This window comes from Budorcas taxicolor, chromosome 24, assembly GCF_023091745.1.
Source record: "Budorcas taxicolor isolate Tak-1 chromosome 24, Takin1.1, whole genome shotgun sequence".
NCBI classification, from domain to species: domain Eukaryota; kingdom Metazoa; phylum Chordata; class Mammalia; order Artiodactyla; family Bovidae; genus Budorcas; species Budorcas taxicolor.
Window position 1 is genome coordinate 7,145,632 of NC_068933.1, and position 24,949 is coordinate 7,170,580.

At 41.6% G+C, this 24,949-nt stretch overlaps 1 protein-coding gene across 1 annotated transcript in view; it reads right to left on the reverse strand.

Annotated features, from left to right (window-relative positions):
- Positions 1 to 21,963, reverse strand: part of ASB5 (ankyrin repeat and SOCS box containing 5) — a 40,025-nt gene extending 18,062 nt beyond the window's left edge. Inside the window, exon 1 of the mRNA XM_052661275.1 lies at positions 21,489 to 21,963. Coding sequence (XP_052517235.1) covers positions 21,489 to 21,948 — 460 coding nt within the window. The 5' untranslated portion in view covers positions 21,949 to 21,963. The remainder of the gene's footprint in view (positions 1 to 21,488) is intronic.
- Positions 21,964 to 24,949: the final 2,986 nt, after the last annotated feature.

Consider the following 24,949-nt stretch of genomic DNA (forward strand, 5'->3'; position numbering starts at 1 on the left):
GTATAAGTAATTTTTTAAAGCAACTCTATGGAATTGAAGGAAAATGTTTCAGTTAATTTGCTGGAGAAAATAAAGGATGAAAGATTGAACTGATTGTGCACAGCTGTATGATTTCATTAAAATATGCACAGTGAAGGGGATATGTTTGGGACAGCATCATTGAAATGCTGGGTATCTATGATCATATGAATAAGAACACACTGTGAAATCTTCAGACGTAGCATCTTCCCAAGTGTAAACAAAAAAGTGGATTAGATAAACCACAGGATATTTTCAGGCTCTGAGTAGGCAGATGTTTTAAAGCAAAGCAGGATTAGATAAAACACTAAGGAAAAATAAGAAGAATTATATTTCATAGATCATACTGGGCTCTGAACATGTGTCTCAGAAAAAGTATCTGAGATCGACTATAGATTGGAGATGGCACTCTATTACTACCCACGAAAACTAAAATGAAATTTTACACCTTGTAGGAAGGACGTGGGAAGTGAACCAGGTCAAGTCTCTTCCCAGGAGTCATTCTGTTCCTGTTTTAACAATGCTAGTGTATCTGAAAACACCAGGACCTATGTTTGGTCTGGTTACCAGTCCTCAGTGATAAAGCGACAAATAAAGTTGAAAAATCAAACTAGTCAATCCTAGAGGAAATCAACCCTCAATATTCATTGGAAGGACTGATGCTGAAGCTGAAGTTCTGATACTCTGGCTACCTGATGCGAACAACTGACTCACTGGAAAATACCTCAGTGCTGGGAAAGATTGAGGGCAAGAGGAGAAGAGGGCAGTAGAGGATGAGATGGTTAGATGGCATCACTAACTCAGTGTACATGAGTTTGAGCAAAGTCCGAGAGATAGTGAAGGACAGGGAACCCTAGCGTGCTGCGGTCCACTGGCCTGCAAGTAGTCGGACATGACTTAGCAACTGAACAACAAAGTTGAAAAATCTTCGCAGAAGGACACTGAAAATCATCATAGAGATGGACGGGCTTCTGCAGGAGAGAAATCTTATTACTTTTAGATACTTCAAAATAGAGAGTTGGAATCTAAGAGGGATTGTCATAGAAATCTACATAAACATATAAGCCGCAGTTAAGTGTGAACAAACTTTTTCAAGACATTCTGAAACACTAGGAAGTTGGATCATGTTCTGACAGTTTTAAAACCTATATCCAGGGGACAAATGTAAACTCCTTTTTTTGTTTAAGTTTACACAGTTACAAACTTCAGGAGCTCGCTGCTCCAGAATGGTGGTATTTAGGTAAACTAATGAATGAGTCAGAGGTTAAAGCGTAACCAACAGGTAAAGGTTTTTGAGGGTGTGTTCCTGAGCTGGGGGACTTAGGTCATTGGAGTTCCTCCACAATCAGGAAAAGAAGACTAAGATGAACGGACTTCTGCTTGGATTGGGGTTGACACCTTCCCTCATTATAACCACAAAATATTTCAAACACACATGCCATCCATCACCCAGGTTCAGTTACCAACTCACAGTTAGTCTCATTTCACCTAAAGTCGGCCCCTGTCCCTCCCCATCTCTATTCCTATGATTATTTTGAAGCAAACCTCATCATGTCTTTCCACCTACAAATATTTCAGTCTGTATCTTTAAAAGATGCAGGCTCTTTGTAGTCATAACTACTATATCATAATCTCACAAAAACACGATTTCCAATATATCAGCTTCTACAGGTCAGCAGTTCTCATTTTCTAAGGAGCCATCCAGTTCATAAGCTGCCCCCACGCCTAAATTGATTAAATCCTTTATTTGGGGGCAAAAATCTGTAGTCTCTCCCCTTTCTAAATGTCTTAAAAATGTAAAATTCCTATTCTTAGAAAAAAAACAAAAAAGAATGCCTGTTTTCTCTAAGGTACCAAGGGTTCACTAGCTACAGGACACTATCATCACCTTAAATCATCACCAAAATACAGCAGAGTCCCCCTTACCTGTTAGCGTCAAATTTCCACCTTTGCAAAGTCGCATCTGGAAAAGGCCATTATTCAGTTCTTGGTGGCTGCCTTGCTGTGGGCTTCGTTACAAAGCCATGTGTACATATAAATCTTAAGCGTCATTGCTGAGCCCCATTCTTGCTCCATTTTACTTTTCAGTGTTTTTTCTAAACATGATTATCCACATTTAACGGCTTAGTGATGGGGATAAGGGCAGATGGGGTCTGAAGGTAAACTTGATCAAAGTTTCTTGGGAAAAATAGAGGGGACTGTTACCTAATAGTCCATCCTTGTTTCAAGGGTCATCCACCTCTTATATAAAGGTTGCTGGGAAACCTACAGTGACATCTTGTGGTCCATGATGGCTCCTGTCTTAGTTGGAAGTGAGTGGTGAGGAGAGGCCAGGGGTCAGAGAAAAATCCCAATTACCAAAAATACAGTTGGTGTCATTACAAAACACAGCAGTGCCTAGATGCTGTGGTGAACGATATTTTCTGAGTTTGAGTGCATAAGAGTTTGAGAATAGATGTTATATAAGCAGGTCTTCCCAATTTTACCAACTTTGGGGGCTATGATTATAAAACTTAAAGCATAATTAAAAATTCCAATTAAATATAGTTTGAAACAGTAATATATATGCACACACAAAACATCTTTTCATGGTAGATCCTGAAACAAGATGGTAAACGGCTTCTATTGAGGAAAATATACCTGTCTCCATTGTCCAGGGAACTAAGCAAGGAGGAATCATTCTCCCTCAGCTGTTCTTACAGGCGATTTCCACCAAACTCAAGTGTTTGTTAACACTGAGAGCTAAACATTTTGAAAACATCTTGTATAACATTATAAGTGAAATATCAGCAACACAAATCTAGCATGAAAAATAATTTTTCTAAGAAGTCTCTTATAATAAGGTTTCCTGTTTTTAAATAACATCCAGGCCCATAAACAGAGCAGAAAGATAATGTCCTGTTAGGAGATCCAACCTTGCTTTTGCAGAAGCACACAAAGCTGCCAGAGTTATCTTGGAATGACTCTGAAGCAGGTAACTAAGGCGACACCCAGCAAAAGTGTCACAGGTAGCAGGGCACTGAGTCCATGGGATGAGAGGGGCTAGTCTCTCGGTTTCTCTACTGTCAAGGTTCACTTATTAGAAATATTTCTGTTATTATCTACGATGCTTGGTAGAAGTCATTGATATAATCATCTATTCTTAGAGATTTTTTGAGGAAGTTTAAAAACTAGTGATTATATTTATATTGTGATTTTTGGACTACCCAAAAATATCAGCTTTGATAAACTGTGCTTTTTAGAAAATGGTCTATCCCATCCAAATAGTCAAAATTGTTGGCATTAAGTTGTTATGTAACAACCACTTATTGAAAAATCTCAGTAACATCTGTTATTATGGTCCCTAATTCCATCTGTTATTTATTTGTAGCTCTGATCCAACAGAGGTATGCTAATCTTAGTTTTTCAACAGACTATCTTTTAGTTTTATTTATAGTTTGTTTATAAAAAGTTACTTTATTCATTTCTATCTGCAGCTTTATCATTTTCTCCCCTCAGTCTCTGGAAGTGGATTGTGTTACTCTTTTCATAATTTTGATTACTTGGCCTATGAGTTACTTAAAGATATTTTCTCAGTCTCCAAACATAATGAGCTTTTTGTTTCTCTAACTGCATTCTGTTAATGATTTCTACATTAATTTCACTGAGAGAAGTGGATGTGTTCTCTATCAGAGGTCAGCACACTGTGGCTCCTGGCCCAAGTCTGACCTACCATCTGTTTTGGTAAATAACGTATTATTGGAACAGAATCAAATCCATTCTATTGTACATCATCTGTGTTTACTCTAAAACTATAACTGCAGAACTGAGACTGCATGGCATAACAGTAACTAAAATATCTCTTCTCTGATCCTCTGCAGAAGAAGGTTGCCAATCTCTGGCCTATATAATACTAGACATTTGAAATTTCATGAGACTTGCTTTATGGTCCTCTGTATACTCAATTTTTATAAATATTCAAAATATACATGAGAAGAATGTGAATGTAGAGTTCCATTTCTTAGTAAGATCTATGTTTTAAATTTCTGCTATAGCTATAGAAACTAATATTGCATGGTTTAGATGTGGGGCAAGTTCACAAATAGAAAGGCATGATAGACCCTAAACTTATTCAGAGCAGGCCCTGTAGCAACTGTAAATCATAGAATGTATGGCTGACTTTCCACTAAATGATGTGAATATAATTAGGCATCCACTTAGGAAAAACTGGACTTACATCATTCCAAAAATCAATTCCAAGTAGATAACTGGAAAGGAAAGCTTTAAGAAGAGAATATAGGAAAATACTTTCATTACCTTGAAATACACCAAGATTTCTTAAAAATTAATTACAACAAATTATTAACCAAAATGGAAAAGGTTTCTAAATTTGACTATTTTAAAATTAAGAGCTCCTGTTCACCAAAAGGAAAACCTCCAACAAGTGAAAAGTCAAGCCATGAAAGATACTTATAAAGAGCTTCTTCACATTGTCTTCATTTTCTAATGGTTAGAGTATAAAAATAACTTCTAAAAATCCATGAAAAAAGGAGCAGACAACATAATCAACTGGATAGCAAAATATTTGGAAGGCACATCACAAAAGAGAAGTACAGATGGCTAATAAACATGAAAATGGCAATACTAGAGAAATGAAAATTAAACCTGTGTGTTCACTAGATTGGCAAAATTAAGAATATTGGCAATACCAAATATTAGCAATAATAGGAAGCACCACAAATTTATATGGTGCTGGTTTCACTATAGACACAACTATATTGGAAAACAGTGTAACACTATCTTAAAAAGCCAAAGATATTCATGCTGTTTGACCTGGCACTTCCTGTCCTAGAGCCATACCAACTGATTAGTGCTGGACATTTATAGCAATATCATTCTTAATTACCCTAAACTGGGAATAGAACTTATAGCATTGAACATGAATAAACTTCACACATACACAGATAAATCTTCCCATCATACTGTTCAGTGAAGAAAAGCAAGTCATGAAAGAATACTTAGAGAATGATTCAATTTACGTAAAATTTAATATCAGGCCAAATCAAATCTTATCAATTTAGGATGCACTCAGAGGAGTGAAAACTATAAAGGTAAGAAAATGATTACAGTCAAAGATAGTCACTCTCTCTTTGGGGACAGGGAGATGTTGTGGTTACAGAGGTTCACCTGGAGGGCTTCCCGGGTCCCAAGCACACTCTACTTCTTGACTTGGTTGGTGGTTTCATGGGTTTCTGCTTTGGTGTTTTATTAAATTCTGTAAATGAGTTCCCTGATAGCTCAGTTGGTAAAGAATCCGCCTGCAATGCAGGAGACCCCGTTCTAATTTCTGAGTTGGGAAGATCTCCTGGAGAAGGGAAAGGCTACCCACTCCAGTATTCTTGGGCTTCCCTGGTGGTTCAGCTGGTAAAGAATCCGCCTGCAATGCGGGAGACCTGGGTCCCATCCCTGGGTTGGGAAGATCTCCTGGAGAAGGGAAAGGCTACCCACTCCAGAATTCTGGCCTGGAGAATTCCATGGACTTGTATAATCCATGGGGTCGCAAAGAGTCGCACACAACTGAGCGACTTTCACTTTCACTTCACAAACGAGTTCTGTTCATTTTTTTATTTGATACAGTTTACCTTTCGATTGAGAAGATGCCAATTAACAAATAGAGGCTAGCCAAAATAGGTTGTAATATTGAGGGAGTGGTGGTGGTTGATGCTTAGTTGCTAAGTCGTGTCTGACTCTTTCGAGATCCCATGGACTGTAGCCCATCAGGCTCCTCTGTCCATGGGATTTCCCAGGCAAGAATACTGCAGTGGATTGTCACTTCCTTCTCCAGGGGATCTTCTTGACCAGGGGTTGAACCCGGATCTCCTGCATTGTAGGCAGATTCTTTACCATTGAGACACAGGGGAGCTGGAGGAGGAGGTTAACAGAAAACAGAACCCCAGTAAGAGACGGGGAGGTACTTGGATCCTCTCACCCTGGTGTCCTTTACTCTAGGGGCCTCCCCTCCAGCCTCCACCCCCGACAGCCTAAACCTGCTGAATACCTGCCTTGTGACTGAGGGAGCTTCAGATCCTCTCCTAGGTGTGCAGACAGGTTACCGCTCACCTCCAGGGGACACACAAAGATGACCCAGGGACTTTCTCTTAGCACAGAAAGTGCCCACTGTGGGAGGAGGGAGCAGCGCTCCAGCGTGGCTGAGGGCAGAACTGTCAATCATGTGGGCATCAAATGACCTTGGGTGACCGGCAGAGTGAATAAGTGAAAACATTTGTCTCTTTGTCTGCAAGAGCAAAGAGCTGGGTCTGCTGTCATAAAATCAGGTAGTTCACGTTATTTGGTGACCCACAACAGTTGTTCTGAACAGCTCAGTTGAGAACATTCTCCGTGCTCTGGAATAAGGCAGGTAAGGTTATGGGGGTGAAACATCCATACAGAGTAGCTTGGGTTCTGAGTGCTAAAAGCTTCTCCAGTACAAAAAGGATTCAGCAGTAGTCAACATAACGTGAAAGAAACGCTACGTGTTTCAGAGCTACCAGTGGACTTCAGATACCATCAACTTCTGCCACTAACAAATGGCTTCAAAAGCCCTGTGAGTTCAGCAGAGCCACCTCGAGTGTGTTTGCAAAGTGTGAGCTCTATCTTCAAACAGTCTTGCTGCCACTCCACCAGCTTTACAATTTGAACTTCCAGACTGACATGCACACACACACACAGAGTCAATGGCTTAAAAATAAAAGGTCCAAAACCCACCCACCCATCTTGCCTAACTCCTCCCTTCTGCAGATGAAGAAGCTGAAGTCGAGAGAGGGTAGGGGGTGTCCTCGGAGTCACCTGGAGTGTTACCAGCAAAGCAGGACTGAAAAGGAGACCGTCTGCTCCCTGGGTGAGTTTTCCCAACCTGCAGTGTTGCTCCTTAACCACAGGTGGGCAAATTGAAACCAGGGAACATAAAATAAGCAAGGCAAAACAAGACCTAATTACCAACGGCACCTAGATCCTCATGTTCTTGTCGAGATTCAAAGAGTTTATGACTATACCTGAATATTCATTGGAAGGACTGATGCTGAAGTTCCAATACTTTGGCCACCTAATGTGAAGATCCAACTCATTGGAAAAGACTCTGATGCTGGGAAAGATTGAGGGCAGGAGGATAAGAGGGTAACAGAGAATGAGATAGTTGGATGGCATCACTGACTCAATGGACATGAGTTTGAGCAAGCTCTGGGAGATGGTGATGGACAGGGAAGCCTGGCATGCAGTCTATGGGGTTGCAAAGAGTTGGACACCACTGAGTGACTGAACAACAGCAACAACAACGTAACTGTGCCTGTTTAGAACAGCCCCTGGCAGGCAACCAAGAACTGGGGTGTTTACTGTCCTCATGAAATGACACTTTTCTTATCCTTTCCGTCTCTTCACCCACTTTGTTAACACACTGTTCTGGTGCTACTAAACATCAGCGTGAAGTTTCAAAAAGGCCACAAACCCATACAAGGAATGCAACCAGCAACCTGTGCTCTCGAGTCAGAGGACAACAGCTGCTGGGAGGAAAATCTGATATGCATCCGGACAAGAGCAATGCAAGAACAATTTTACACATAATCCACTCCTCCCTGTAGTTCTAGCCACAAATAGTTTCTTCACCACTAACCATGTGCTCATGGCGGGTTTAGAGGCTGGCAGTAGCTGAGGAACTTTATCTTGATATTTTTCATGAAAATTGAAGAACGGGTACACTGACACGTGTTTCTGCCATGTTGAATATACTTGCAGAAGCAGGTCTTAGAGCAGAAAGCATAGAAAGTCGAGGATCCCAAGTGTTCTGGCCTCAACTTTGCCGGGGAGGGCAACATCCCAGACACCTGGGCAGAGTGGCCCGGTGTCCCGAGGCAGTCTGTTCTTGCCCATCCACCTCCAAACAGGAGGCCACCCCACGCTGGGGGCTGCGGCTCTGTCTTGCCCTTTTGTTGCCTTAACCACGGAGAAGGGAGTTCCTGACACTGAAACGGATCATTCCTCCTACTGGAATCCTCTAGCTGCCTGTGCCTGAAGAAGCCAGTTGAGTGCCTAAGCAAACGCAAGATTTTTTAACCATTTATTTTTATCATTCCTACCACTGTGCTAATTTAAAAAAGTGAAAGTAGCGCAATCGTGTCTGACTCTTTGCGACCTCGTGGACCATACAGTCCATGGAGTTCTCCAGACCAGAATACTGGAGTGGGTAAGCCTTTTCCTTCTCCAGGGGATCTTCCCAACCCAAAGATCGAGCCCAGGTCTTCCCATTAAAACAGATAATAAAGAATTTGGGGCCTGGGAGTAAGATATAGAGGCTTCCCAGGTGGCTCAGGGGTAAAGAATCTGCCTGCCAATGCAGGAGATGCAAGAGATGCAGGTTCAACCCCTGGGTTGGAAAGATCCCCTGGAGATGGGAGGCTGCCCATTCTAGTATTCTGGCCTGGAGAATTCCATGGACAGAGAAGACTGGCGGGTTACAGTCCATGGCGTTACAAAGAGTTGGACACAACACACAAACACACACACACACACACACACACACACACACAGAGTAACATACAGACTGGCCTGAAGGTGAAGAACTGAAACCTGGAGGACTTGTTCTAGCAGGTATTGATTCACAGTTTTACATCAGCCAAATTCCTTCCTGCAACATCTAAGACCCGACAACTTCCTGGTCTGCTTTACAGACAGAAAGAGTGATCCCCTGTCAGTTCAGTTCCGGTATCTGGTTTCTGGTATGTTTTCTATTCACAGTACATACTTTGAAGTACCATGTTCAATTTTAAATGAATGGAGAAGAAACTGTTTAATAACATTTGAAGACTGGCTCAGAAAGTTTAAAAGATTAAGAATAAAAATGCCTTTGCTTAAAGCGAGAAATCAAAAGGTAAACAAGTAGCATTCTTCTCCAAAAGGCAAGAGGTTTTTGAGTTCCTACAAGGTGAAGAAGCTACTTGAATATATTAACAAACATTAACTGATCCCAGTAAACAAAATACACATAGGATTTGTTTGTCTTATGCCAACTCATGAGGTTAAAAGGAAACAGGGAAAAGGGACAGTATGTCTGATTCAGAAAAAAAGAGGAGTGGGTTAAAGTTATAGATTTAACTTCTGGACAGGATGGAGTTCCTGTCTTCATTTGTTCTCCTGGAATCTCCAGATTAACATTTACTCAGGGCGCACAGGGGCCACTCCACTAGCCGAGGCAGGCTTATAATAGGTGATGCCTTACAAAGGAGTGTGATACCCTCCAGTAGTTGGGAGAGTGATGATGTGAAAAGGGATCGTATGTATGGAAAGTCTTTGTGGACTACACCAAAAGCATGACATTATCATCAGAAAGGGCAGGGTAGGTTTTATACGCAACATATGAAGCAAAACCATGCACATACTCTGGTATATACACATTTGATTGGTATTTTGCCAACTTCCAAACATAGCTTTCAAAGCTTCTGCATGAGTGCTAAGTCACTTCAGTCATGCCCAACTCTCTGGCACCTTATGGACCATAGTCCGTCAGGCTCCTCGGTCCATGGGATTCTCCAGCAAGAATACTGGAGTGGGTTGCCATGTCCTCCTCCAGGGGATCTTCCTGACTTAGGGATCGAACCTGCGTCTCTTAGTGCCCTGCATTGGCAGGCAGGTTCTTTACCATCAGAGCCACCTGGGAAGTCTCTAAAAGCTCCTACGTTCAAGAGCATTGCTGCTGGACTATTATGATTCTGATATTACAACAGAGAACTGGATCTCCATCATCTCATAAGAGAAACGGCCAATATTCTATCAGAAGCACGACTCCTTAAGTATCTGTGAAGAGTGGGCTAGCCTGAGCTCCCTTCTGATAATTTGGGAGAGTCACCACGCACTGCTGTAGTCTCAGAAATGTACTCTCCAGTTTGTGGGGTGGCTGTTAAGACACTGATTTGAGAAAGTTCTTTGTCCATCAACATATTCCAGCCAAGCTTGCGGGAGTAAAGCTGGTTTCTGACTTGAGCCTCACCCTGATCATAGATGCTGCAGGAGGACACTAGCCCCTGAGAACTCCCAACCAACAGGCTCAATATTCCTGCTGTTTGTATTATCACTTTGTTCCCCATTTACAATGTACAGTTTAATGCTCTCATTCTGAAGAGAGAAGACTCAATCATTATTTGGGGTTCATTTTCTGAGCAGAGGCTTAGTCACCTTCATATAATCCTTATGGTAGCCTAATAAAGAAGCAATGATTCTAGGGTGGGACGAATTGAGACAGTAGTACCGAGACATAGGCACTACCGTATGTCAAACAGACAGCTGCTGGGAAGTGGCTGCATGACTCTGGGAGCTCAGCCTGGTCTCCACGACAACCCAGAGGGGTGGAGTGGGGTGGGAGGTGGGAGGGAGGGTCAAGAAGGAGGGAAAATATGTATACATATGGCTGATTCATATTGATATACTTCAGAAATCAAGACAACATCACAAAGCAATTATCCTCCAATTAAAAATAAATAATTTTAAAAATAAAATTAAAAAAGAAGCAACAGTTCCTTAAAAGCTCTTGAAGGGTATTTTGCAAACATGTGTCTAGGTTCCCAGATAATTTAAATACTGATAGACTTTGATTCTATGAAATCAAAGTGATTCTGTGAAAAAATTCTGCATCCTCTTCCCAAATACAGTCCACTCATTTTTAAAAAGGTTTACTTTTCTCTTTCCTCATAAGAAAAAAAACCACACTTTTTTGTAAGACATGTCCAGTGAAAAGCTGTTTTTCTGGCTTCCTGGAGAGACCAGCTGGTAGCAAAAACAAGCAGAGAAAATAAAGGGAAAAAGCCAGCTTCCTAAACAGGCTGACTCAGCTCTTCGGTGTTAGTGTTGACATGATTGCCTTTTTTTTTTTTTTTGTTTTCCCTATTCAGCTGCCAGGAATTAAGAGAAAAAATAAAAGCGTGAGAAGGACAGTTCAGTGGAGGAAGTCAACATCCAGGGTTTTGCGATGTTGGAGGTTCAGAAGCATCGGTCCCTCCTCTGGGGGATGCCATAACAGAGCAGCGGAAGTGTGGTGACTGTTACACACCACTGCACACCACTGCATCCTTCCAGAAGAACCTTAAAACCCTTCCAGAAGAACCTTGGGAGCCTTCCAGAAGAACCTTAGGACCCTTCCACAAGAACCTTAGGACCCTTCCACAAGAACCTTAGAACCCTTCCAGAAGAACCTTAGGACCCTTCCACAAGAACCTTAGGACCCTTCCACAAGAACCTTAGCACCCTTCCACAAGAACCTTAGGACCCTTCCACAAGAACCTTAGGACCCTTCCACAAGAACCTTAGCACCCTTCCACAAGAACCTTAGGACCCTTCCACAAGAACCTTAGGACCCTTCCACAAGAACCTTAGGACCCTTCCAGAAGAACCTTAGGACCCTTCCAGGAGAACCTTAGGACCCTTTCACAAGGACCTTAGGACCCTTCCACAAGAACCTTAGGACCCTTCCAGAAGAACCTTAGTACCTTTCCAGAAGAACCTTAGGACCCTTCCAAAAGAACCTTAGAACCCTTCCAGAAAAACCTGGCTTCCTACAGTATATTCACAATCAGGTATTTGACCAGGATTGCCCAGGAAAACATTTCTGTTCAAAGAATTTCTGTCAAGAGGAGTTTCTTAGACAAGGTAATAAGAGGGTAGGAAAAAAAATGTCTGCAAGTCATTGAAAACTGTGAACTAGCCTGCCCACACCACAACATCCCCTCCAGGTCCTCGTCATTCTCACCAACCTGCTGACACCTGGGCTAAGATCCCACATGACAGCTCAGAATGTCCTGCTTTTTCTGTGGAGCCTGCCAGAGAAAAATATCCGAACAAGAATAGCTTGAATCCTGAAGGCACATAACCAACTTCTCATTTTTGCTTATAGTTGGGGGAAATTTTACATTTTCAATACTTTTTTTAATTTTTAAGAACATTTATCTATTTATTTGGCTGTGATGAGTCAGTTTCGATACGTGGGATCTTCGCTCTTCCTGGTGGCATGCAGAGGTTAAGACTCTGTGCTCCCAAAACAAGGGGCCCAGGTTTGATCCCTGGTCAGGGAACTAGATCCCATATGCTGCAATGAAACACTTTCTAAATAGTTAATATTCTCTTTGGAAAGAACCAGTGGAAAAGTCCCGTGGATGACACAGACACCTTACAAGCTAAAGGCTTGGCGTGCTGCAGTCCTTGGGGTCGCAAACAGTTGGACATGACTCAGTGACTCAACAATAACAACAAAATCACTGTGTTGTCTGCAATATGATTTATGCAAAGGTCAGGAAACCCAAATTATAACTTCCTTCTTCAGAACAGCAGCAGCTTTCCCATAAATATTGAGCTTGCTTAAACAGACCTCCCTGTCTTTCATGTTCCTGGAAGGTCACACCAATTAGATATGCAAGCATGGTTTCAGGGCTTAACATTCACTACACAGGGAGCGATTCTCTCCAAATCAATTCGGTCTTGTTTTGCTCCTTCCTTTGAGTAACGGTAAGGATACATAAAACTTCATTCCTTTACTAGATTTTAACAGATGAGCAATTTCATCCTAACTACAGGGAACAGAGAGAGAGAGAAAACCTCAGAGCTCATGGACTGTAGCCTGCCAGGATCCTCTGTCCATGGAATTTCCCAGGCAAGAAGACTGGAGTGGGTTGCCATTTCCTTCTCCAGGGGGTCTTCCCAACCCAGGGACTGAACCTACACCTCCTGCATTGGCAGGAGGATTCTTTACCGCTGAGCCATCAGGGAAGCCCATGAGGTTCTAGGTACTTGCACTGTAAGAGAACCGGTACATTTTCCTGTCCAAATTCCGCATCCTGACCATGGCTCAAGAGGAACATAAGACACAAAGCTTTCAATGCAGAAACTCCTTTGGTGCACCATTTCATTCCCTAGCTTACTTACTACTTTGACTTGATGGATGATGGGGATCGTCATTTCTCTAGTGAAGGAGGCAGAATTTGGAAAACAGAAGGGCTCATCAATCTTCTCAGTGGTTAATCAAGGATGTGTTTGGTTGTTCCTGAGGGATTCACTCATAGAGTCATCATGACTTATATGCTCATTATTTAACTGCTATCCTGTCTCCGGGTGCTGAGAACTCTTTAGAAGATCATCTGTTAGCATTTTGAAGGCGGACTACCTGCTTTAATCGACTCGCTGCAGCGTTACGATGGGAAAGAACAGATTTTCAATGTACCAGCCTCAATTTTAACTGCATCCTTGTCAGTTTTCATTTAAATCAAGCTGCACACTTGATGACAGAGATGCACTGATGTTGCTATTTAAGAACATCAATGGCATTTCCATATTAAATGTCAGTTTGTTTGTGCTCTGCCCATAACTTCAGACCGTAAGCCCTCTGGAAAGAGTGTATGTATTTCTGAATGTTTCTGTTTTGGTCAGTAGGGGTGATGGTGACATGGAAATTTTAGCTCCTCTGATGGAGAGAGATGCCCTCGTGCCACTGGACATACTTATGCCCATTCCTGACGGGCCCCAAATGTTTTCTGTTGTTCTAATCCCTAGGAAAGAATGTTGGATGGATACTCAGTTATGACTCATTTTATAGAGTGGTTAGGGTCTGTAAAGATGTGTGCTGCTGCTGCTGCTGCTAAGTCGCTTCAGTTGTGTCCAACTCTGTGCGACCTCATAGACGGCAGCCCACCAGGCTTCCCTGTCCCTGGGATTCTCCAGGCAAGAACACTGGAGTGTGTTGCCATTTCCTTTTGCAATGCATGAAAGTGAAAAGTGAACGTGAAGTCGATGTGTGTTAACTCACACCATATTTTAAATAAAACGGGACAGTTTAAACATTAAAGAAAAATTCCTCTTGCAGTCCAACATCTGAAGATTCATAAAAGTCAAGCGGTTCTGTTCACGAAGGAAAAGGGGCCATGGGAACCTGTCCCCTCACATTGCCCTAGCCTCTCAGTCATTGAGGCTCTTCTAAAAATCTCCTAAATCTTCTTAGAGGACTGATTTTAAAAATCTTGTCCCCCAGTTGTCCATGAAGAATTACAGGATTGAGAAAAGAGACCATTCTAACCATTACATGTCCTCCTTAACCTGCATGTCACAGAGTATGCTTGTTTAACTACAGGCCACCTGGAAGTGCTAACAGTTGAACAGTTTTTAGACTCCTTAAGCCTCCCCTCTCATGACCTGATATTCTTGGGGTGTTTCCAATCTGAAAAGCCAATGGTCTGCTTTGTAGTGTTGCTGTGAGAAGGGTGGGAAGAATGAAGGATTTGTTCTTTGTGCAGCTGGTGAAGAAGAAATGCCAAAAGTTCTTCATAGGCTGTGAGTGGACACTTTCTTCCTTTAAGAAACTATTTGATGGTGGTTTTGGAAGAAGAGGCATTCCAAATAACCCCCCTTGCTTTCAATGGCGTGGCCTGTCACCGGGGATCAACTTTCCTCTCTCTTCCCCAGGTTAGAAAATGAGCTTCCTGTGCTGAGATGAAGCAGGAGTCCAGGAGCCTCCGTGGGTCCATTCTGAGGATGCGCAGAGCTGATGTGGCACCCAGGAGGTATTCAACCGCTGAGACGTAGTTCATGGACCACACGTAATAACATGTTGACTCATTACACCTGGGATTTTATAAAAGTACTCATAGTGGTGCTGGTTTCCCTCATGAGTCAGGGGCTGAATCCATTGGAAAACTTGTAATAGAACTTTTGACTTTAGGACATGCAATCTGAGGATACATGTATTTTTCACTTTGGCATGACTCTTTCTCTTAGCAAATATTTATCCTTCAGCCTCTGGCCCCATGAACCAGGCTTGCTCAGTTCCACATCTAAAAGTTCTCTCTTTTTTTTTTTTCTTTACATGCAGCTTGGTTCCATCAGCACTTATACCTAACCAGGTATGTTCTGCTTCTGAAGTTTTTCCTTCAGCTCCACCTTCTTTAGGATCTGATACTCTCAATGGACTTCCTTAGGGAACTTGACGTTGTTCAGTGTAGCACTTTATGAATTTCCTATGTGCTTGCTGTTTGCTGGTATTACATGGACAAAGTTTGGCTCCACTGATCCAAGGTTCCCATGACTCAAAAGCAACTCGTACACTCTATGTGTTAAATACATGTATGTACAGCCACATATATACACCTATATGCATTCATCCATGAGCACATAGCACATAATACGGTGCCAGGAGCAGAGCAGGTATTCAAGTGTTTACTGAACTGAATTAAATTCAAAATGGTGTCAGTTATGTCAACTAATAAGGAAGGGAGCTTCTTTTCATAATTTACCGTCCTCTAAAAGAGAGTGCAAATTGAAAAGCAGAAGGCCTAGACCTAGCTTTCATTCTTTAACTACAGTTATTACATAAAATTTTTAGAGTCGACTCTAACCATGCCACTCGTATACAAAATTTGATTTTAAATTGTTCACCAACATAGTTTTTATTCTTCAAAAGGCTTAACGGATAAGCAATAAGCACACTGGCTCTTGTCTAAAAAAATTCTTTTGGCAATAAAACTGTGCACCCTTACAGGCAAAGATTTAGGCAGGAGATAGATGAATTAGAGGGCTTCCCTGGTGGCTCAGACGATAAAGAATCTGCTTGAAGAGATGTGGGAGACCTGGAATCAATCCCTTGGTTGAGAAAATCCCCTGGAGAAGGAAATGGCAACCCACTCCAGTATTCTTGCCTAGAGAATTCCATGGACAGAGGAGCCTGGTGGGCTATAGTCCATGGGGTTGAAAAGAGTTGGACATGACTGAGCAACTAACATACACACATATGAGTTAGAGGTAATAATAGGTTGAGAGATGAAAAGGTGAACGGGGAGGGCCGATCGGGAACTGGGAAGCTCTGGAGCATGATGAATGAGGATGCATGCATGATGATGGAGAGAAGATGCCTGTGGTTAGCACAGCTTTTGTTTACCTGACGAACCCCAGGCAGAACCTTCTTATCTCCATACTCTCTCCTTGGTGCTCCCCGAGCACCCCTTCAACCGTGCAAATCAGCAAATTACTTGGTCATCAGTTTGTCTCTCTCACTAGACTATACATACCTTTAGGAGACAGACAGTGATTTGTCCGTACATTTCATCCTTAATGCCTAGCACTGTGCCTTTGATACAGAATACACACAAGTAAAAGGTATGGAAGAATATTCCTAGGAAACCAGTCCCCTCCTAAGCAATAATGAGCTATGCTGCATTCTTTAATTCCAAAAATCTAAGCATTTCTCCAAATACAGAGGAGAGGAACAATATTAATACATTAAAATATGACAAAGCCTTTTGCACCCTGGAAACTTTGTTCTCAGATTCCTGTTTAAATTCACAGTATTATATTCGTCCCTTCCAAAAAAAGTGCTCTGGCATTTCCAAAAAAAAAAAAAAAAAGTAGAAATGTGGGCAAAACGAAAGTCTCTTAAAAACCTTTTTGGTAGCAATTTTGATTATAACGTCATGTTTCTTGCCATAGAAGAACTGTTCTATTTATTTCAGTTATTCTTATCTGGTGATTTTCCATTAAGTATAGAAAATGTATCCCCAGACTCTCACATCTTCAAGGTATTTTTATACCTTTATACAATGAGCACTATAAAAGAACTGAGCCTACAGGTTGGCTTGACATTTTTCAATGCTGAGATTCTGAGAAATGTTCCCAACATAACTAACCTCACAATCAACACAGTAGCACCAAAACTCACAGGAAACAAGTTGTTCCTGGGGAACAGGTATAATGGGCATGCCTGTTGTCCTTGCTGGCATCAGCCGTAAAGTTAAATCCCTTAAGTTGTTTTTAAACCTGGGATGGATTCTATTGATGGAGAAAAAAGTTACATCATACAAAGTTCTAGCTGCTTTTCCTACCCAGGTTCCAATGTTCTCCAAAATGATAAGTCCTTTGTCATTGACTCGACTCAGAGTGCACGTTTACCCTGTATCCTATTTCCAAGTGTCAACAATAGACTCACTGGAAAAAAAAAAAAAAAGAAAAAACAGAACAAAACAAAAAAACAACTGCATGCTTAATGGCAACCCTGAAACCAAATTTCTGAAATCTCAAGCACAAATATTCTACCAGACTATTCCTCATACATTCTATATTCTATATCAAGCCTCAACTATGAAAGGAGTGCTGAGGAGGCTGGGTGTCATGAGATTGTTTTTCAGGCAGCCTCATGGAGTCATTACCTCGATGAATTTTCCACACTCTAAAATTTGGTCCATGGCCTTGCAGGCTTGGAAACCTGATCTGTCGGCAAAGCTGGAGCAAAGTCACATCTCGGAGGTGGACTTACAACTCAAAGAGCACAGAGCACCAAAGAGTGATGTCAAGATGCAAACATATTAATTTACCGCAAGAACCATAAATGTCAGATGGACTGAAACCCTCCCAGGGCAAGCCAGAACATTCTCTCTCTGTGGACAGAGGCAGAGGGGGAGCCAAGTCACAACCCGAAGGTTACTTGGTGACGAAAAAGTGAAACAAAGGGAATAAACAGTAAATAAATCAAAGACAGGAATTCAGAGTCTAGAGCTATGATTTCCCGACTCACCCTGACATTTCACACTAGAAAAGGTGACCCATCAGACTTGCCAGGCAGCTGAGGACCCAGCTGTCAGGGGTGGCATTACCTGGGAACTGCAGACCTACATGGGTAGGTAATTAGTTCTTCTGATTGACAGACTTTTCCTTTAGGTATGTCACTGTCTAATTCTGGGAGACCCTAAGGTAACCACTACTCTCTTCACTAGTGTATTTAAAGGTACCATCAGGTTCATTCATTTCTTCTTTTTGTTTATTTTTTGTTGTCATTCTTTTCTTTCCATTCAGACAACTACCACTACCAGAAAATCTGGGGCCTCATGTCCTGATGGCGGGGTCTACCTGATCTACCAACCTCAACCCTGTCCCCTTACCCAACTCAAAGACCACTACTGTGTAAATTGACCTTAAATTAGCTGTTTATATGTTTTCCAAACTTCCTTCATACCAGACACTCCCAGTGACTCCTACTGCTGCCAAAGTTAAGTTGAAATTGCTTAGCCTGCCATTCAAATTCTTTCATATCTGCGCCCAATTTATTATCATTTTTTCTATTGCATGAACCTTTAACTCCAGGCAAATCTACTGTCTCTTAACATCATATGTGCACCCTAACTCCTGTCTCTGCTCCCTGCTGGGTTCCTGGGAGTCAACTCAAGATCTTCATCCTCCATGAAAATATCTCTGAAGGTCCAAATCTGAAATTGACCTTTCCATGCTTTAGGCTCATTTGGTATTTAGTGTATTGGGAAAGTAATTATTATACATAATACCAAAGGACAGGGGAACCTGGCATGCTGTAGTCCATGGGGTCTCAAAGAGTCAGACACAACTTAGTGACACAGATATCTCCTTAATTAGAATAACCTGCTTACAGTTGGGAACAGTACATTTTGCCTTTTTTATATCCTATTTCCCCAATGCCTTGATACCAGGGTGCTCAATAAACAGGTACTTAGAACTGACCTTGTCTACATGTAGGTTAAAATACTGAACTCTCCTAAGAGCCTAAGATAGAACTTGAAAGGTAGACCCTTAGCTGTTTCTCCAGGTGTCAGTGGCACATGCTTCTTCCACAGCTTTAGAGGGATTTCATAAAATCGGCATTCTCCCCAACATCTCACTTGCTCTCTGTACTGTCTGATGTAACAGCTGGAGACACCTTTCAACTTCTGTTAGTTTCACTGAATCAGCCTCAAAGTAAAGTACTGGCTTTAAAAATAGACTAGAGCTCGGATATGTGGAGACTGTCATCAGGACATTTAACAGCAAGAACCTTATGGAAAAATAGTTACATAGAAAAGCCTGAGAAGTCCCTCCAGTATGATGGCGCAGCTGGTTAAAAGGGTGAAAAGTCAGATTTCTATGGCTTATTGGAAAAGCAAAGGGATCAAGAAGGAAACAGTCTTAAGCAATTTTAGTTACCATGTTGCTTTTTGGTATTCTTACCTGATCCTACCAGGTCTCCAGCCTGATTGGAGAGTACATTAAGAAAGATCACCCCTTATTTGTCTAAGACAATGAGCTGATTTGCAATAGTATCTGGGAAGACAGAGTTTCTTTTATTTCCTACCGAAGAACTATTGCTCACTGGGAGGACATCCAGACTGTTGTCAACAGGGTCTTCCGTGATTATGGAAGACATGAAAATACACACACCATCTCATATTTCATGGAATTTGGCAGCTCCCCATCAGAAATGTTGGGGAACAATCTGGCTAAGTCTTGAAAGTAGGAACGAGAAACCTAACTCAGAGTGGAATGGAGGTGATAATCTTTCCTAGGAAGGAGGAAATTGCTAGATTAAGCAAAGATAATTAAGCCTGATTGGTTAATGATAAAAACATAAACACAATAAAGATAGTTTAATCATAGTAATAAAAGAAAAACTTATATTAAAACAGAGTATAATTTCTTCCTAGGCAAGGAAGAATTAATTCTTAGAGGTAGACCAAGAGTTTGTAAGGTTCCTCACTGTCCTAACATTAAAATAAAATTGGAGACTGATTATTCTTACACTGAATACAAATTATAATATATTGTATTGGTCAACATATATGTGAATGCAAGCTATAGGAAGTGAGAATCTTGTAAACAGGTACAAAATTATAAACAACATATAACAGATTTGAAATTTTGATGTTCCCCATTTATATTCCCAGAAAAAGTATTTTCTATTAGTGAGTGTTAATTTCTTTCTCTCCTTTTTGGAATATAATCCTAGAGTTCTAATATATCTTAACACAAACTCATCAAAACAGATGGGAACATGGAAGCCCTTTCCCAGCTTCCCGGGGGGCTTCCCAGCGTGAGCAGACTGAGATCAGGCTAAAGAGGGAACAAGCGTTTCTTTCATTTGTAAATAAGCTCAAAAGGAGATTTCAAAGCTTCCTCTAAACCCTTGTCAATTCACGAAAAATCTAAGATTTCTAGCCAATATTTCAGTTCTTGTGTACAGCAGTTCTCATAACACGTAGATGGGATTTGATTATCAAGTAATGAGTTACGGGCTTCCCGTGACCATAAACTTAGTCACCTTATGCCTGCATCATCTATTTAGTTTTATATATAAAAACACGAGGTTTACTTTAAAATCTAATCTCTTATGTTTGCTAGTTTTTTAAAACAGAATATTCCCTTTACCAACATGGTATATACCACATTTAAACAGTTATCCCTTTTCTGAGCTGGTGGGTGAAAGATAAAATGTTGCCTGTTTCCTCTAGAGCCCACCTTCCTTGTCCGGGTTTCATCCTGGCCTTTAGATTTTCCTCACTTTGTACGAACACATAACTTTCTCATTTTGCATAAGAACGATCTTCCTTGGGGGGAAAATGTATTCCTTATCTACCACATACACCAAAAAGTATTTTCTACCTTTGTTCAATTTTACATATACCTACAGAGTCACCTAGATTTTTAAAATAAGTTATTCCACAAATTGAAAAATAAAGAAAAGCAGATACGAGCTTTCTATTCTAAGCATTCTTTAAAAAAAATACATTCTCTAATTATGTGGTAGTATATTTTGATTACAAAAATTTAAGTTACTTTAGAGATATTTGGGGCTCTAAAAGTGCATGCTTGCCTGATTTTCAAACCAGAAATAATCAAGACTTTAAGAAATTGAAATGTCACCTTGAAGCCCACCATAAGAATTGCTTTTGTTGTACAAAATAGCAGTCCAATAGAATGTAAATTGCTTTACAACCTTTCAAGTCTATGGTTAAAATGACTGTTTCTCACTTAATTTCAAATTTCAATTTCTTCTAAGAAATATAGATGGATGTACTTGGCTGCATACATACAACATTTGTTCATTCATGTTCCTGTCCTTTTGTAATCAATTTCTTACCAATTGAGCAAAGTGACAAAAATTCCATCAGGAAAACCCATGCTGTAAATCTTAGTGTTTTCCACAGTGTGCTTTACTTTATAATGAATTAGCTAATCTCAGTCAAATAAAAACTGTGAAAAACAAAACCTTCAAATCTTCTCCTGTAACAATCATTTTACATATTCCTAAAGATTTGATTTAAAAAATCATAAAAACTCGGGTATATTAAGGACAATTAAAGTGCAATCAGCAGTTGAACCCTGTAAAAGTATGGCTTGGCAAGTGAAACGTTAAAAGTTTAAAAATATTTATGATTAAGAAAACATCTACCCTAGAGTATGTTCCCATTAGGTTATTTTGCAACCATACCTCGATTTCATTAAACCCAAAAAGGGAATTTTATTTTATTTTATTTTATTTTTTCTGAGGCCAGGAAGTGACTTAAATATTTTCCATGATGAGAAGCTGGCAAAACAGACACTTTGAGTCGGTCCCTAGAGGAGGAAACCTGGGGTGTTTTCTTGGGTTGTGGATGAAAGATAAAGTCGGCGTGAAACCAGAGCGCAGGCCAGACACATACCTCGTCCTTGGGTTACTCCGTAAAACTCGGCCGCTATCCGAGCCGCTTCCTTGCGGTTGCCTTTCACTATGTAGAAGTGGCTGAGGATGGCCAGGCTGATTTTCACAAAGAGCTTGAAGCAGAAAAGGGAGAGGATGGTGAAGTAGACATTGGAGAGCTGCTGGGCGAACGGCCGGTTTTCCTCCACCACCGACATCGCTGCGCAGGCTGGGCCGCCGGGCCGGGTCAGATCCAAGTCCTGAATGTGCTTGGCTCCGGTCCGGGATGCTCCTGAACAGCTGGTCCTGAGGAAAGAAAATATCAGCTGGTGGCGATGCCTCCAGCTCAAAATATTTATACTGTCCATAAAAGTGCCTCGCACACGCCTATTGGTCTGACAATATTCCGGGGGAGCGGCGGCAACACGTGCCGGGTTCTGAGACGCCTGACTTTCCGAGCTGGGTATAAGATGACCCCCCATCTCCCTGCTCTGAGTTTCAAAATCCAGGTATTGACGTTAATGTCCAGAGTGTTTCCTTTTTGTTGTCTGTTGTTTAGTCGCTCAGTCATGTCGGACTTTTTGCAACCCCATGGATTGTAGCCCGCCAGGCTCCTCAGTCCATGGGATTCTCCAGGCAAGAATATTCCAGTGGGTTGCCATTCCCTTCTCAGGGAGATCTTCCTGAGCCAGGGATCGAACCCACCTGCTTTATCAACTGAGCTAGCCAGGCAGCTTAGTTTTAGGGGAGGAAATAATTGTCCTGGTAGCTTTGAAGGCTTTGGGTAAGGGGTTCCTGGTGTGAATGTAAGTGAAACACATGATGTCAAGGTAAAATGAAGTCCATCACTTTAAACCTTCGAAATGGTCCTATTTGTAGACTGTGAGCTAAATTATCGAATAGTTAATGACTTGTGGATTTAATGACCGCTCATCAAATTAGCCAATTATGCGGCTTCCGTCATTGTCAGGAAAAAAAAATGTATAAGTGGATAGACTGGAAAGCGACAGGGTCATAACTTTAGGCTATTTATTCATCCACTGAACACGCTTCAAGCACCTGCTACGTGTCGAGCATTTAGCTGGATGCTGGAGAGGCAGAGAATGTCACAGCCACAAAGAACTCAGAGTCTAGAGGAGGAAAGAGAAATGAGATAAAATACAAGTGAGGACAGGGCAGCATAAAGAGGAAGGGTCTGGTCCTGGCAGGAAAGAGTTCAAAGGCTTCCTGGAGGAGGCACTGTATCCAGAGAGTTTCAAACGGAAGTGCTTCATCTTTACTCTTGCAAACCAAGCAAAAATATATTTTTTTAGGCTGACAGTCTTTGCTGCTGCTGCTGCTGCTGCTGCTAAGTCGCTTCAGTTTTGTCCAACTCTGTGCGACCTCACAGACGGCAGCCCACCAGGCTCCCCATCTCTGGGATTCTCCAGGCAAGAACACTGGAGTGGGTTGCCATTTCCTTCTCCAGTGCATGAAAGTGAAAAGTGAAAGTGAAGTCACTCAGTTGTGTCCGACTCTTAGCGACCCCATGAACTGCAGCCTACCAGGCTCCTCCACCCATGGGATTTTCCAGGCAAGAGTACTGGAGTGGGGTGCCATTGCCTTCTCCACACATAATCTTTGTTAGTTCAGTTCAATTCAGTCACTCAGTCGTATCCGACTCTTGGCGACCCCATGAACAGCAGCACACCAGGCCTCCCTGTCCATCACCAACTCCCAGAGTCTACCCAAACCCATGTCCATTGAGTCTGTGATGCCATCTAGCCATCTCATCCTCTGTGGTCCCCTTCTCCTCCTGCCCCTATCTTTCCCAGCATCAGGGTCTTTTCAAATGAGTCAGCTCTTCGCATCAGGTGGCCAAAGTATTGGAGTTTCAGCTTCAACATCAGTTAAACCCTATCTTATTTAGTTTAGAAATAAAATGCCACTGTTTATAAGGGAATCCTTAAGTAAGCTATATTTTAAAAAGCAAAATAGAGTAAATTATTAAGAACAGTAATGTACAGTGGCAGTATTTCGGCATTTAAGTAAAAAATAATATGCCGAGATACAATATGACATATCATAAAAAATATGACCTGGCTTGACGCCTGTTCGTTGTTGTATTGCTTCCTGATTCTTCTGAGACGTTCCAAAATCACAAATAATAACAAAGACATAAGAGAACAGAAGTGGCTCATTTTGGAATAAAGAAGCGTGTCAATGACGGGTCGTGCTGGGCAGTGTCGCAGGCTTTTTTATGCTGCGTGTCTTATCCGGTTGCACTGACGTACACAAAACATCCCTAAGACAAAGGAGGTGTAGCTGTAAAATAAATGTGCCAACAAAGCAGGCTTCCCCTTTCCCCAGGGACTGAGTGGTTCCCAGAAAAGTAAATTAGGCCAATGTATTAGAAAGCCGCCACAGCCCTCCTTATGGGAAGGCCCCCTGGTCTTGTTTCCAGAGGCAGAGAACCAGACTAAGTGGCTGTTCATGGGCCCCTGTGGCGCGCTCCACATGTGCTTTGGGAAGCGATGAAAATGAACTGCAGACTCTTGACGGTGGAGTAACTGACTGTGAGACTGTGGAGGGTGACCCTCCCGCTAGTCTTCCCCCTGGCACGGGGAGGCATGCCCGGGGACAGCTGGGCCATCACAGCGCTCTGAGTCACCTGCACCCACTTCCGTGCTGTGGAATCAGAAATAAAACCCACCTGAGTCACGCCTCAGCGTCTTCTCAGGTTTCACTCCTTCCTGTCTACCAGTAAGTGCTATTATAAATAATTATCTCCACATCAGCTCATCAGGGGACTGGATTCTTTGGGGCTGAGGAGCACTTTTATTTCAATAAGGCTGCTATCATTGGAACATTCAGTTTAACTCCCTACAGTTTTTACTAGTAGGATAATACTGACTCTCCAATATCTAGGACTTGTGTCAAGATGTCATGCTTCATTTTAATGAATTCCTTGATTTCCCACCTTTCTTTTGTTAGTATAAACTCTCCTTCGGCAACTTTTACCGTCTCTATTTCTATTAATCACTAAATAGAAATTAAGGCTAAATAGAAAAGCTCATAGTAAGGGAACTCATCAAATATAAACTAGATGCTGTATTTTTTACATTATAGCTCCTTCCAAGGAACACCATAAGTTATTGATACTTTATTAGTGTCTAAAGGACACATGAAAAATATTGTGTATTTTCCTGGCACTCACGTTTTCGTAAAAAACAACATATTAGTAATTTACGTGATTTATTGAGATAAATACTTTTATCACTTACCATGTTCAGAGGATGTGGTCGAGTGAGGCAGGTGGTTAGCTAACATATCCTAACCCATCTAATCGTGTCGGTTTTGATCAATCAAACTGAAACTGAGCTCAACAATTCTGTTACTAGAATGGGAGGAGAGTTAAAACACAGGGAGAAATCATTTATTGAGAGTTTACTATCTGCCACATGTTTTATGCAAACCTCCTCATTTACGATCTTATTCTATCCC